Source organism: Chelon labrosus (genome assembly GCF_963514085.1).
Source record: "Chelon labrosus genome assembly, chromosome: 10".
NCBI classification, from domain to species: Eukaryota; Metazoa; Chordata; class Actinopteri; order Mugiliformes; family Mugilidae; genus Chelon; species Chelon labrosus.
In genome coordinates this window covers 804,849-821,304 of record NC_140360.1, presented here as the reverse complement: position 1 = coordinate 821,304, position 16,456 = coordinate 804,849, and the positions used below count along the sequence as shown (strand labels likewise).

Sequence of the window (16,456 nt, the reverse complement as noted above, 5' to 3'; positions counted from 1 at the left end):
TTCCTTCTTTTCTTCTAAACTCTAGATTTCTTTTCTAATGACACTTCATTGTGTCTTTGTTTTCTTAAACGTCTTCATTTTACAAAGATATCCCCACGGTTAAAAAATCTACTCATCATAAATAATCCTACTCAGGCCTGCTGGCCGTGTTCATGTGAGTCATTGACTTAATACTTTCCTCAGTAAATAAAGAGCACATATGGAAATGAAGACTGTGACAAACTCAACAGGATGAGAGCCTTTTCATATGTTAAGGTTTCTTTTTCAAAATCACACTTGACCAGTAATTAGCATGATTGCTGAGTTAGCAACTGAATCTTCGTTAAAGAAGCCACCCTTAGTTTACAGAGATGGTAGCTGATTTACCACCAAAGAAACTGTTTTTGAATTCCAGATAAAGGTTGATAAAAGCAAATGGAAACTTCAAATTACTTTTAAATCAGACTTATAGGTCAAAAGGCTAGTTCACCTTCCATGCTAATGTTTTGGCTCATGTTAGAACAGATAATCTTCTTCAAGTGTTTCTTCAACATTTTAAGATTAATATTAATATTAAGTGTGCCTCTAACGCGAGAAGCTAGTTAGCCTGTATGCTAATGTTTTTAGCTCACATTTGACCAGATGAACATCCTGCCTGACAAATGTAGAATGTGTTGTTTCAACAAACAATAAAAGTTTAGACTCAAGTTTTAATATTGTTTTATAATCTTATAAGGACAGCACGGCTAATACGAGTAAAGCTAGTTAGCCAGACATGCTAATGACTGTAGCTCACATTAGAGTAACACACTGTTGGACCTATTGTTAGGTCTTCACTTTGTATAGAAATTATTCATCTTTTCTTTCTCTTTCCCATTTTGACTCGTCCTCCTTCTGTCCCCTTCACTCCCCCGTCTCTCTCTTCTTTCCTCATTTATTTTTTCCCTTTCCATTCTTCAGTTTATTCATCCTGTCTTTTCTTCTCTCTCCATTCACTTTTCAGTTTGTCTGTTCTGACATTTCTTCCTCTCTTTTGTTCTTTAAAATATATTTCCAGAACATGTTCCTAAATCTCCTTCCTTCCTTGTCTTTTATTTTCCATTCATTCCCTCTTTCCCTCTCTCTTCTTCTGCTGACTCGTCCTCCATTCCTACGACAACAGCCAATCAGCTCTCTTGTCTTCCTGCCAGTTGTCTTTCAGGACACTTCATCAGCTGATTGCTTTATTCTCTCTCACTCAGGTGTTGACTCAGAGACTTCAGTGCTCAGTTAGCATCAATCACCAGAGGCCTCACAACATGACAAAGACCCGACCGATTGGCTTTAAGCCGTGACTGACGGAGACATACCTGCAGAGGATTCACAAACACTGGCCACTTCATTAGGTACACTAGTGAAAACAGGACTGTGTTTTCACTACTCTAGTCTCCACAAAGGTTCTGGTGTTCAGCTTTAGTTTCTAATAACAGAGAGAGATGTTGATTCAACTGTGTTTTTATTTTACTATGCATCATGTCCCCAAGTCAGTTTAACAGCAGCACAAACTCCATCCTCCTCAATGATCATCCAGCTGAATCACCACCTTTCTGATGCTGTTTCTACTTCAACTCAACATTATTTAGATTACAAAGACTTCACTGGTGTACCTAATGAACTGGCCATGGATGTAGTAAAAGAGCCGATTCAGGAGCCACCGTTCAACTTTCTTGCTATTTTGTCCCTGTGGTCACTTTTTGAATTACAACAAACTAAATCCACAAAGACCAAAAACCACTTCCCACAACGACCTCAGTTAAATGAGTCCTACAAGCTTCATAGGACCAGATCCAGAGCCAGGTTCATTCATCAGAGTTAACAGTGCACCAAGTGTTGTGAATGAGAGAACAGCTCAACCATAAGAAGCACAAAAAATAATGATAATTTCACCATCATATTATTATTATTATTATTATTATTATTATGTCAAATAACACAAAGTTTTATAGGATTTCCTCCAATAAAATGTTTTCAGTAGAATAAATTCTTGTTTTCAAGTCACAGTAGTTTTTTACTTGCCCAACCTAATCCACATTTATTAAATCTGATTGATGACGACGAGCTGCAGCTCAAACCTGACCTCGATCTGGAATAATTAATAAACTTTTTATCCATAAACTGAATCTAGAGCACAGTAAACTACAGCTCTTTATGTCTGTAAAGGTCTTATTCTGTTCAGCCAACAACTACTCAGTGCATTTGCATAAATATTTGATTATAAAGTTTTTCTGTTGTCGGTCAACTCTTGGCTCGGTGAGTCAGTGAGTCAGACAGACTTTCAATACATGAACATTAACTTTAATTCTTCACCTTATATGACACTCTTTGTGTTTTAGATCCAAACGAATAATAAATAATAAACAAAATGTATTTCATTTTCAAAGCCGAGCAATCCAACAGCATCATCAATAAACGGCTCTCGGTAACGACACAGTCTTGACATTTCAAAGAGAATTTATAAAGACAGACACCACCTCCATCGTCCCTGAGTTCAACATCTTTATCGTACATTCACAGCCTCATCCTATGACATTTATAAGAAACAAAATGAAGAGAATCTGCAGCAGCAAAGATCTGCTGGACCAATCAGATGGTTTGGGGGCGGGGCTTAATGCGGTGAAGGAGAGGAGAGTAAGAGTGGTTATACACGTCACCTGATTAGTTTAAATGCCTCTGATTGGTTGGAGGGCTATCCAGTTACATGAAAAACTTGTTTTTTTCTCTGCATCATTTGAAACATAATAAAATCCAGCTGAGTCGAGCTACGCCAGACACACTACATCAGGACCTGGGTCGAGTATCAACACCCACCCATCCTGAATCAGTTCAATCACATTTCACGAAGACACAAAAATCCTTCTACTACTTTCACGTCTTTCTCACTTTTTCACAGTTTCACTTTTTAAATCCAGTCAGGCCTGATGGTTCTCTCAGAGCCAGACCTTCATCATGTTTAGAGATTTCTAACGAGAGCATGCACGGAATGGTGTGTGTCTAAAAAACTCTATCAGAGCATTTAATGAATAGTTAGTCAGCCTTACTGAGGCCACGTTATAGTGACACACATCTATATGCTATATATCTGGCTGTAGTTGTATTTGAGAGTGGACACACATGTAGACCAGACAGAGAGTTTATTCAGAAACTCTTACAGAACAAATCTGGTGTTCCTCTGTGTCGATGCCACAGAATTTGACTGTAGGAAAACCAGCAGGTTGACTCTCTCTCTCTCTCTGGCAGCTAATCCCTATTCAAATATGTCACTCTGAAAACAAAACCTGAGCAATCACCATGCGCTCAACCGACAGCCTGAGACTATGTGTCACTGGAGACCATTGCTACATGGATCCCAGTGTCTGGACGTTAACGTGCGGCTCCACTCTTCTAGTTTTTGGGGGTTCTCCAGACGTTGAACCTGACGCTGATTTACAGTTTGCTCAAAGACTACAGGGTTCCAGCTCTTTTATTTGAGCCGACAGTGGACAAAGTCTCTGTTTGATCAACTTCGGAGGTTTGAGCGAAAGAAAAAGATTTCAATAAACTGCTTTGGCAGTAATGGTTGGGCGTCCACATACTTTTGGCCATATTGTTCCCTTTTGCCTGCAGGAGCTTGAGGTGGGGTGGGGCTGCCTCTGTTTGATCAAGTGGGTGCAGAGAGTGCAAGATTATGTACACTTCTCTTCACTCAGTAAGATGCTAGCATAGGCTAATGAGCAACAGAGCATTTAGCATGTCAGCGTTAGGAACGTCATGAAAGCGGTGATGTCTTCATGAGCCTTGAATCGACTGACGTGTTGCAGCTGAAGGTGTCGTCATGGTTTTAGTTCCAACCCTGAGAGGGACCACCAGAGAGAAGGTTTTTATGTTTTTAGTTGTAAACTGATTAAACTCCACGTCTCTCACATGACGTCTATGACTACTGCTGTTGTTGTGCTCCTCTGTCCATCACTGCATTAAGCACCGCCCCCAAACAATCCGATTCGCCGAGCAGATCTTTGCAGAAGCAGAATCAGTTCCCAACAGAGAGACTCCAGAACAACGGGGGAAGCTTCAGGTCAGCAGCTAAAAGTCCACAAAGGTGATCGTTACTGTGAAGAGCTGAAGGCGACGTCTTTAAACGTCTTTATTCTGTTCAGTCAATTAAAAAAAAAAGATGTTTATGACGTCATATGAGAAGAAAATTCTATTTTTTTATATTTTTAACTGAATTTTTTGTAATGGATCAATAAATGAATCGTTGAAGCTCAGATAACGTGAGCAGCTTGAGTCACAGACGTCAGCGTATGAACATGTCAGAAGCTAACAAGCTAATCTACCATAGCTAATAAATGAAGAGCTGCTAATGAATGAAGAGTAATCTGGTCTTTAAAGAAAAGTCACAGCCTTCATCTAACATCTGAGCTTCTCGTCAGAGCACGGGCGTCAGCAGGTTAAAAATGATCCATTGTTTCTGTGTTCACACCAGAGAAAGTGAAGCTGTAGAAGGTCAAGACGGCGGCAAACACAGACACCCACCTCGCAGGAAACACACACACACACACACTCCCTTACATCTAATCTAGTGAGGACATGATGCATCACCAGGACCCTGAACCTGAATATAAACCAGATTCACACCTGAACTCTGAATTCAAGTCTGAACCCTCAAAGGTTTGGACCAGAGACGACGCGCTCACAAATTTGCACAAGTACACACACACACACTAATACACACACATACTAATACACACACACACACACACACTAAGAAACCAACACACACACTAACACACACCCTGGCACACTGGAAATCTCTCTTGGACATACTCGGTACCACTTCCTTTTCCTGCCATACAATCAGACAGAGCTGCCACTGTGTGTTAATGTGTGTGTGTTAGTGTGTGTGTGTGTGTGTCTGTGTTAGTGTGTGTGTGTTAATGTTTGTATCCTCGACATTACAACATCAGAAATTCCTGAACTCTCTGCTGAGTATCAAAGAAAAACTCATCACTTTTCCTCCTGATGTGTTTTTTTCTTCTTGCAGACGTTCACTAAAGAGTAAAAGCTGTTTTTTAAAATAAAAAAAAAGACTTTTTAAATGTTTGTTTTAAAACGTGAAAGTGCACGATTAAAGAAAGGTTGAGGTCCAGGTCCCTAACCTGTCGTCACAGTCGCAATCATCACTTCCAAATTATTTCTCCGACTGCAGACATTTAAACTCATCAGATGACGTCTATGACTTACTCTTCTGTCCATCAGCATATTAAGCCCCACCCCCAAACGATCTGATTGGCCCGGCAGATCGTTGCAGGAGCAGAATCAGTCCCCAGCAGAGAGACTCCAGATCAACTTTACTCCACAAACATTCAGGCCAGCTTTGTCCTGTAAAAGGCCTCCAGTCCTGAGACTTCCTGATGGGTAACGCTGTTCACAGTTAAACCTAAACCCTCCACCGCTCTTTAAACGTCGTGAAAATACTCTATAAGTCTTTGCTTCAGTGTTTTTTGGATTATCTAAAAACTTTGAAATGATTCCAGATATGAAAATCCACGAATCTGCAGTGTCGACTCACTTTTGATTGAACTGTTAAATAAAACCAACCTCCAGGTGAAGCTGCTTTGACTTTGGCACATCCAAGATGGACGAAACCCACCAGACAGATCAGAAAGTACTAACTCTACTGAAAGCTGGTCTTTACCTCCACTAGACTTTATTCACTTGTTGAATTCATTCTTAAACTGTAACTGTTTGTTCATCCACTCCACCAGACTATAGAGGGACGGTGGAGCTCATCCTCCATCAGACTGATCCAGATCCAGTCCCACAGTGAACGTTACAGGACGTCATTCATCCTCTACTCTGTCCAGCTGGACAACAACAACAACATGACTCCATGTTATTCATGTTAATGGACACCATTACACCTTACTATCATGTCTCTATTTTACTAGAATAGACTTATAATTTATTTTTCTTTCTTTTACTTTTGGTTCTTAAGTGTTTGTTTTTATTTCATGTGCAACTAAGCAGCTGTGACCAAGTCATTTCCCTTGCGGATGAATAATGTTTCTCTAAGTGTGAGTGTCAGTCTGAGCCCTGCTGGTTTGCAGGCGTCCTGCAGCAGCTGGCCAACATTAATTAGATGAGTTCATTATTTCCTCTATTTCCTAAAAACGCTGCAGAACAAAGAGTCAGAGAAGAAGAAGAAAACCAGGATGTGAGTGAGAATGTCGCCTGACCTGAATCCACACCAACACCTCTGGGCTCTTCTACACACAAACCGAAGTAAACTCTGAGCTGCTAAATATCTGTTTCTGAAACTTGTGGTTTTTACTCTTATTATTCTGCAGGAGCGGATCCAGACCCAGACCCAGACTCAGACCCAGACCCAGGCTGGCCCAGGTCCTCTTAACCCAGAGAGCTCACATCCAGCTGAGGGATGAGCCTCGGACTGGACTCACGTGTGACCCAGGATACAGTGAACTCACCCCAGAGTACTGATGAAGCCGTTCACGGATCCCTCGGCGTAAAGAGACACGATGTCCCCGATGTGGAGGAAACTGGAGGCTGAGTCCGACATCCTGCAGCGGATCCACGGACACAAACTTTCTCTGTGGAAAAGAAACTAAAACAAACCAAAAAAAACTTTTGTCCCGATGCAGCAGCTAGAGTCCAGAGAGGCTCATTCACCATTCACCCTGCTGCTGCTGCTGCTGCTGCGTTCACGGACTCACTGCCGGGTTGTGCATGACAGCAAACTGGAGCTCGTCCAGGAGAAAATTCAAAGAGGGGTCGAGAGCAGCTGATCGAGGCTCCGGGTCCGTCCGAGTGCGTCGTCGTGCAGGTGAAGAGCAGCTGTCCCCTCCCTCCCTCTGCGCCCCGGAGCTCTGTGTGAAAACTCCGGTATTTAAAACCAGGAAGTGAGTGGAGGTGTCGATAAGACAGAAGGCTTCAAGACAAAAAAAAAAAAAAAAAAAACTGCCTGAGCTGAGCCCGCACACACACGTGTTTCTATCCTTGTGAGGACCTGAAACACACACACACGTTTCACTGCTCTAGTTACTACTATCAACAATGTACACACTACTGCTCATTATCTGGGTACTACACATACTCTACTCTTAATAATTCACATACTAAATATAACTTTTTACACTAACCCACTGTCAACACATCTGCATTAAAAATACTCAAAACAATCCTGAAAGTAGACAAAGAGAAGATTAGACTTGTACATTTGTTAGTTCAGTAAAATGAGCCAATATTACATATCATGTCCTCCTTGTGTCCAGTATCTGCTGTGTCCTCCTTGTGTCCAGTATCTGCTGTGACCTCCTTGTCACTAAATGTTTCTGGTAACTGCTGATCAGTGGTCTACAGCAGCTTGGAGGAATTTTAGCCCATTCCTCAGAACAGAACCACTTCAGTTCTGAGATGTTGGTGGGTTTCCTCACATCAACTGCTTGCTTCAGGTCCAACAACAACATTTCTATTGGATTAAGGTCAGGACTTTGACTTGGCCGTTCCTAAACATTCATCTTGTTCTTCTTTAACCGTTCTTTTGTAGAACCACTTGTGTTCTTGGTTCTCGTTGTCTTGCTGCATGACCCAGTTTCTCTTCACATTCAGCTCATGGACAGATGTCCTGACATTTTCTTTTAGAGTTCACTGGTAGAATTCACAATTCATTGGTCCATCAGTGAGGACAGGACGTCCTGGTCCAGATGCAGCAGAACAGGCCGCCTAAGCTGCACTTTAAGAACACTCAGGAGAACAGTTTTAGTCACAGTCATCTGGAAAAAAACATGAAGAGCAAACTTAACAAATCTCTCCACCACCTTAGCTCCTCTACCCGTGTTTCTACCAGAAGAACCAGGCTCTACACAAAGTTCCAGCAGATTGTTTTATCCCTAAAAAGAGGTCTCTGCTCAGAAGGTTGGACGTCCTGAAGCTTGAGGGCGTCCTGGGATGGAAGTTGCAGCATCGCTTGAGCTTGATTGTTCAGATATTGTCGTGGCTTCCACTCAATTTAAAACATTTTAAAGTTTATTTAGTGTTTGTTGACTGAGCGTCACACGGAGGCGACCTGATGGCAGACATGAAGGTCCTCTTTAACACGTTGACTCAGTCTTTTATTGTCAAACACAGAAACAATGTAAAACGTGTTTTTGATGCAACACTAATCTTCTCTGAGCTTTAACGGCGTGACGGAGGGTTTTTAAGGAACCAGTTGAAACAGCTGCTGGTGGATTTTAAACACAAACAGGGTTCTGAACATAAAGCATAATCTATTTTTTATTTTTTAACCTCTGATTTTTACATTTTTTACTGAATAACTGACCCTATTTTGACGCTCACCCCTGGACCCAGCCTGAAATACAATCAGCTGATATATTCTCCCCAGTGAGAACTGGTGTGTTTCGCAGAACTCAGAAGAAGAAGTTTGTGGTTCTTCGTGGTAAACCGCAGCTTTCCATACGACGGCAGAAAGACAGTCAAGTAGTTTTTTACCCAGCAGCAGATTGAGTGTGTGGAGTCATGCTGACTGGACTTCCTGTTTCAACTGTTAAAGCAGCGGCAGGCTGCAGGCTGCAGGCTGCAGGCGGTCAGATGTGTCCCAGTAAACACCAGTCACACCAGCAGAAGAAGCTCCAGGATCTGTCTGCAGCGTCTGCATCGACGCAAAAGATCAAACATCAACCGACGACTTTCATTTACAGTCTGACTCAGAGACATCTGCTCCCAGGAAGACAACAAGAAAACCAACTGACTCTACAGGAGGCGTGACGTTACTTTACTCTCAGCGTCTGAAACAACTGCACAGCGCTCAGCGTGTTCATCTGTGGCTCTGAAATTAATTCAGCTCAGTAGCTCAAGACCCACAGCTCCGACGAGACAGTGGCTGAGGGAGCAAGAAGAAACCTTGAGCAGAATCCAGCTCATATGGGGGGGCAGTCTGCTTGAGGCCGGACGGGCAGAGACACAAAGGAACCAGAGAAGGCAGGAGAATAGATTTTGGATAAATCAAACATGATGAGGGCACCTACTGGTGACGTCTGATAGGTTCAAGGCCAACATGTGGGGCTTCATAGGAAAGTCCCCCAGCAGCCTAGGCCTATAGCAGAATGACTTTCAGGGTCACCCAAGAAAGAGCTAACTGTGAGCTAAAAGGAAAGTTTGAAGCCTGATCTTAAAAGTAGAACGGGGCCTTCAGTGTTTTTAAACATCAGGAACCACTAGTAGTCCTCCACTGTGAGACTGAAGGGTTCTCTTGTGATATTTTTAAGATACAAAAGTAAACCGTTGCCTGCATTCAGTATACAGTATATATCATATCTATATAGGCATCATGGTACAGTCCCCCAGCAGCATAACTAAGTTAAAGTAGACAGGGTGTCTGCCTCCTAGGCCCAGACTGGAGCTGGTTCCACAGGAGAGGGTCCAGGTATCTGAACCCAGGCTCTACCTGCAGGTATGAAAGGTGAGTCTGAACTTTGAGAGTGAAGCGTCCTATTGTGGTGATAAGGTTTTGTGACAGAATTCGGCCTTGAAGATAAGACGGACCTCTATGGATCCCAGTCATGAGAATATATATATGTACCTAGAGCTCCCCTCACAGGTCTGGCTCCAGGTAGGGGCCCTGGTTTAGGACTGTCTGTAGCATTAGCCTGCTTGGGAACTGATTCTGCTCCAGCAAAGATCTGCCAGGCCAATCAGATTGTTTGGGGGCGGGGCTTAATGTGCTGAAGGACAGAAGAGTAAAGCTTGTTACATACTCTGTCATATGTGAGAAATTTGTTCTTGCTCCTAGGGCTGTGAGAACAAGAACAATGTTCATTCTGGTCTGGTCATTTTATACTTCGCAAGAAACTCAAGTGCTGAACTCCAGGGAAGTCCTCATAGGCCCCTCCTACTGCAGCATATGTCTCACGCTAAGCATTGTGGGAAATGTGGGAGTCGGATGACAAGAGGCACTTGTCTTATTATTTTGGGATGTCGTCCAGATGCTTTGTTGGATCATGCCGTTCATTCAGCATCCACCCACACACAGTATGATCTCTACCCAGAAGCATTAGCATCCAGGAGCTCACAGGGTAGATGCTAGCATTTCTGCTTTTTTTTTTTATTTACCACGACAAAATCCAATTTTTGATCATTCAAACAATAGTTGCCAAACACCACACGAGAAAAACGTTCTGCCTGGGTTGTCAAGAACAAGCTGCAAGAACAAAATGACGTCATTTTGTTCTTGCAGCCTGAGGACCTTGTTGTGGAGTAACAGCCTTAGCTTCCAACTAAATGTCTCTGCTTGGTTGGTGGACTCTTCATCCATTCTATTACCAGGATCATAATGAAATCCAGACTCTGGTTCTGGACGGGACGGCCTAACATGTTGTAGCTTTGCTGGGTCAAGACTGGGATGAATCGACCAGGACACCAAACCTCTGAGCCTAAATCTGACTTCCTGTTTTAGTCTGGACTCAGTCACAGCCCAGAATAAAACCCCACTCAGAAACAAACCTTTCTACACTGACCCGGTCTTCAGTCTGTGTCCAGCCCTCTGTCCTCAGACTTTGTCTCCTAATGGACGCCTCATTCAGCTCCGCCCCGCCGGAAGTTTTGGGCTTCACACGGGACAAGCTCGTTCTTGGCCTGATTTCCTCTGTCACCATGGAGACCAGCAAACCTCTGAGCGGCTGTTGTCACCATGGATACCACACCACACACACATGCATACATGCATATTATAAATCTGTCCATGGGGAGGACAGGTGGAACGACCTCTAACTGGTTAGTAAAGTATTTGGAAGCTTCAGACCAAACGAGGATCTATCTGGTAAACTTTATTTAAACATTAAACATTATTTTGTTTTTTAATCTGTGTTATCGTCCCAAAGTGAAGTGGAATCTTAGCTGCATGTTGATGTGCATCCCTGCAGCGTCCGTGTTCTCTTAGACTGGTGTCAGACTCTGAAATGAAACAAAAATAAATAAGAGCTGATTTGGTTTTTAGATCTAAAATGAAGAAAACAAAAAGGTAGATTTACCTTTTGTCCTTTAACATATGAAACCAGAAAGAGAAGTAAAGAAGAAACCAGTGGTTATTAGATTCATATAAAAGCAGAAGTTTTGTGTGGTTTTGTTTTTGTCAAGAACAATACTATTAATTTTCTTATTAAGTCCATAATCATGTTCAGAGAGACTGACTCGGAGAGACTCTGGGAGCAGGTCAATACTGGCTCATCGTTGTCAAAGTGGACGTATTCACTCGTGTCTTTAGATTTCAGTCTGACCTCTTGTCTTTATCTGAGTGTGTGACATACTTGATTTTACCCTTTGAAGTGTCGGGGCTGTCTGGCCGGACACTCGGAGGACGGACAGATTTAGAAGAGGACAGCTGTCTAAATAAGGAGAAGCTCTAAAACCTGAACACAAGCCACAGTCTCCTCTGGAGGCCTCAGACCCAGACCACAGGCAACTGGAAGAGATGCAGGTTACACTAGAGGTTAATAGGAGAGAAACTAAAAAGATGCTTTTAATCTTTTATTTTGAAAAGTGAAAAACATTTAAAAGTGTCTAAGTGTCTATAATCACTGTCCTGTCAGTAAGAAAATACTCTGTTTGTTGTCAAGTATAAAATAAGACACGAGACAAGACGAGACAAGGAAAGAAAAGACGGAAAACATAAAAAAATAGGAGATGAAATAAAATCAGAGTCACACATAGTGCACATGAGAGAACAAAGGAGACGTTAACATAAGTTATCTTTCCCGTTTTCAGTTGTGATTTGACGCTTTGCTGGAGCAGAATCAGTCCCTAACGGAGAGACTCCAGAACAAATTTCAAACAAATCTCCAGAATATTTCAACGTCCTGAAGTTCGATGCGTCTGTGGAAGTGGGTTTTTAATATGTTTTTATTTCTGACGTCGCCGCTGAGCTGCAGCCTCTAAACCAAACATGACCGTCAGCTCCTGGAGATTTATACAGGATTTAAGAGAAAGGAGGAATTTCACGCTCTGTTGTTTCACACCAACATTTTCCACAGACTTTCTCTCCCATAAAAGGTGTGTGTGTGTGTGTGTGTGTGTGTGTGTGTGTGTGTGTGTGTGTGTCCACTGACCCGTGCTGGCCTCCATGTCTTTCCACTGGACAGACTGACAGCCTTATATAGAGCTGAGAGGACGGAGCGGGACGTTGTGATGGTTCCTCCTGAAAGACTGAAAGTATATCAGAACAGATTTAGCTTCCAGCTGCTTCTTAGAAAGATTCTCAATGATTCCTTCAAGGCTCAGGTTGCAGATACACCAATTAGCCATAACATTATGACCACCTTCCTAATATTGTGTAGGTCTCTCTTGTGGTGATTCATCAGAGAATGGACATGGGCCTTCTGAGGGTGTCCTGTTATTAGTGGGGGGGCTGGATTCTGTTCAACTGAACATTATTTTGATTCGGATTAGAATTCACTAGTGTACCTAATGAAGTGGCCAGTGAACGTATCATGTTTTAATAGCCGGTGTAAAATCAAAGTAATGAATGTAGTAACACCTACAGGTTATAAAAAATAATCAAGAGCAGCCAAATCATTACCAACCATTATAAAGACTCCTGTGTTTAGTTACACTCTGATTGTTCTTCATGTTTTTTTTTTTTTTTAGTTGTTCCTAAAGTGTTTTTGTGTGTGTGTCTGTGTCAGGCTGCATCCTGCTGGGGATGGCTGCTGCCATCAAGGAGTGTCATTGCTATGGGGTGGGGGGGCCTGGTCTGGTCTAGGTGGGTGCTACATGTCTAAGTAACATCCACACCAATGAATGCCAGGTCCAGAAGTTTCCCAGCAGAACAATGAACTGTCACAAGATGGTTTAAATGTTATTGACTTCTCCTGTCAGTGGTCATAATGTTGTGGCTGGTCAGTGTATATATGCATCCTCCTTCTCTTGCTCCTGGTCTAAACTGAGCATCTGAGGAGAGAAGACAAATCCAAGATGATGGATGAAATAAATTAAAACGACTTGACAACCAGACGAGTGAACAGGGTTTAGTTAAATGAAGCTTTGCTCTAATAAATATAATGTTAATAATTCAGCAGCTTAAATAAAGACACTGCTGCCTCCTGGATGTTGACCTCTGACCTTTTCATATAACTCGGTGTGATCTCCGTCTACGGTCAAACAAAAATGATTTCTAATACTGTCTCTGTTTAACACATAGGAGCAGCAGCTCTTGTGAAACTAAGCTGTTGTGGAGTTTTTAAATTCATCAAGCAGCCTGTGATCTGTTAGCATACATGCTACATGCTACATTTATCTCCATCATCTAGAGCTGCAGAATCAAGTCAAAGCTGTTCTCTGTCTCAGCTCAGGACCTGGAGGAACCAGTAACTCGTAACTCATTATTCTAAGAGTGAGTTTCACTGACGCAGAGCAGTGTCGACATCTGGTGGCAGAAAGCTGCACTACACGTCTGTCACTGATCAATGAACGAGAAAGAATGGAAGTTAATGAGGAAACGTTTTGTTCAGGATCACAGTATCAATCTATTTAAATGCAGAATCCTTCACTTCAATAGTTTAAAAGTCTTTTTTAGAACATGGAGCCGTGATTTATTATTTTAGTTTTTTATTAAACATGCACAAGAAAATATTTTGTAGACGCTGATTTCTGTTGTTTGTTGCAGGATTATTTCTATAACTGTAACATGACTCATGTCAGTATGTAGGTCTCTTAATAGCAAATGACAGAATTAGATTACCTACTCTCACCGGCCACTTCATTAGGTACACTAGTGAAAACAGTCCTGCTCTAAATCTAGTCTCCTTAAAGGTTCTAGTGTTCAGCTTTAGTTTTTAATAACAGAGATGTTGATTCAACTGTGTTTTTATTTTGTTGAACTATTGAACTGTAGCTTGTTCCCAAATACGCATCAAGTCAGTTTAACAACAGCAGCACCAACTCCGTCCTCCGACATGATCATCCAGGTGAATCACCACCTTTCTAGATTAAAGTCTGGCTCCACCATTCTAAAGTAGTCTAGGTTCCCACTCTTAATTCTTTTTAATCTTTTAAGTCATGTCCATAGAAATAACCAAAGCAGCTGCTCTATTTTCTTTGCTAACAATAAAAACCGAACCCTAAACAGACACATCCCACCAACACAGACAGGCTAAACCCATAACAGTACGTATATGTAATGCACAGCAAACCTCTGATAATGTTGAATTATGTCCATACACTGCACATCCTGATTTTAATTGTGTTACTTGTGTCTGATGTTTACTTTCATTTCATCTTCTGCAGTAGAACTCTTGAAGCGCACTGTGCTTTAAAAATGGTTCAACCTTGCTTCAAGAGGTGGCTAAATGATATGGTTTCCTGTTTATACCTTGAAGAAGTTCGGTTTTCTGTGTCTAACTCCCAAGATAAGTTTAAGAAGATCTGGGGCCTTTCATAGAATACATCAGGAAGGATAGAGTCCTAAATGCGCTGCACTATCTCTTTGTTTATTCAAATAATTTTTTCCATACTGAGACTTTGCCACTCCCCTCCAGCTCAGGCCTCCTTGACTCAATCTGTGTGAGTGGTCTTTCTGGGACATCTTCAGTGAATCGTCATGTATAAATACACATTTGCCTTTCTATATAATGTTTTGTTTGTTTTAAATGTCTGGTTTATTGTCTTTCTTGTTTGTATTTAATGTTTGTTTTTATTTTAATATTTTCTCATTAATCTTATTAAATTATTCCAATAGTTTCTTCTTTTCATGTTCTGTCTTGTCTGTCTCTCAGCTGTGGTGCTTCTGTCAGTGTAGCTTAGCATTAGAGCTTTTATCCAATCATATTTCATCATCATGTTGCTGGGTCTTCACAATTAAACCTGAAACACATTGTAATGACGCTGTTCCTTTAACCAATCACATTTCTAGTTGGTATTCTTAGTCCTTCCTGTGGCCTATGGTAGCGTTAGCGTTTTACCGTCTTCTGATTGGACGGTCAGAGAGCCACTCCGTTTAAGCTAAGCTAGCGGTTCATGTTCATCTGTTGCTAGCTGCACAACGTTAACGTTTTGACAGCTATTTGTTGAAGCCACCATGGAGGAAGGAGGAGAGGCTATCCATCTGGTTGCAGATCTTCTTAGAAAGACATTTTCACGGCGGACTTTGAAGGAAAAGCTGGATATTGTGAGGAAAGGCCACCCAACCCTGGAGCTAGCTAGCCTGACCCAGCCGGGGAAACTTTCAGGTCAGCAACTATGAGCACTACCCTTGGTTGACAGGCTCTGAGGAGAACTCTGAATAGTTTCTAAAGTTCTGGTGATTAAATGAATTATATTTACATCTGTTATGTATATTTTTGTCATTTTATTGGGTCGACATTGATGCTTCTGCTGGATTTGACGTATGTGGCGCTGGTGGCTGCAGAGAGTGAGAGGAGACTTTTTGAATTGTTCTAAGTGAGTTTCTTTCTTTAGTAATGACATTCATCTCTCTATATGAGATACCTGTCTACGATGCTACATCCTGTTTTTTGTGTATCCGTATGATGTTGATGGTTTCTATAGAAGTGGAATCATAACCATCGTATTAAGACGTGTTTTAATGAGGTTGGAGGTCATTGAAGGTCTAGGTGGAAAATACACGACCTGCTATTGCAACAAATGAATTTAAGTATCTGTGGTTCAGGAACAGGACCACGCCTCAAACACCCAATTACCTGCACCTGCCTATATAGACGCATCTAACCTCTCCTCACCTGTTTGACTCAGTTCTCAAACGAGCGTTCGACAGCATAGAACACAAATTAAAAAACTACATTACCTTCACCATGGACAGCAAGTTGGTCCTTGACTCAAAACCTCATACATTATCCTCCATTCAGCGACTCTGACCTTCATTCTACACCTCCTCCGCCACTTCCCGAGACAGTGGTCGGAGTATTCAGTGCCGCTCACCTGAGCCACATCCACCCAGAAACCTCCGTAGTCAGCCGGCAACAAGACACCGTAACGGCTGCCACTCTATCAGTTCCCCTCTGGCCAGCACTCCTTCACGCCCGACTACCATCTCAGACTGGACGGTCGCTCGCCTCCAGCGTGGCCTGGGAGAGAAGGGCATTCCATTCCACTGCAGCGATAACAAGGCAAGACTGTTTGAACTTCTTCAAAACTCCATCTCCTCCACCAGACAAACAACGTGCTTTGACTCAGGTCTTCCGGCTCGACCCCAACACGTCATCACATCTGCGCACGCTGACGTCATTCTGCAGCCTGTAGCATCAGGTCGGGTCCTAGTTCCACCAGCCATATCCAGCCAGAGCCAGGTCGTATCAGTTCCACCTTCCCCCCACTTGTTGAACTTGTTCTCTTCCTTTGTCTCATCCCTTACCCATACATCCCACCATCCCAGCATTCTTTCCTCTTCCCTTCCTTCAGCCATTTCCATCACGCTGCCTTTGGCTTCAATAGC

The 16,456-nt window shown here is 42.3% G+C and overlaps 1 protein-coding gene across 4 annotated transcripts in view; it reads right to left on the bottom strand.

The window, feature by feature from the left end:
- Nucleotides 1-6,865, bottom strand: part of itpr3 (inositol 1,4,5-trisphosphate receptor, type 3) — a 61,783-nt gene extending 54,918 nt beyond the window's left edge. For all 4 annotated transcript variants that reach the window (XM_084554034.1, XM_084554035.1, XM_084554036.1 and 1 more), the window contains exon 1: nucleotides 6,483-6,865. In XM_084554034.1, the coding sequence (XP_084410160.1) occupies nucleotides 6,483-6,574 (92 nt within the window). In that variant the 5' untranslated portion in view covers nucleotides 6,575-6,865. The remainder of the gene's footprint in view (nucleotides 1-6,482) is intronic.
- Nucleotides 6,866-16,456: the final 9,591 nt, after the last annotated feature.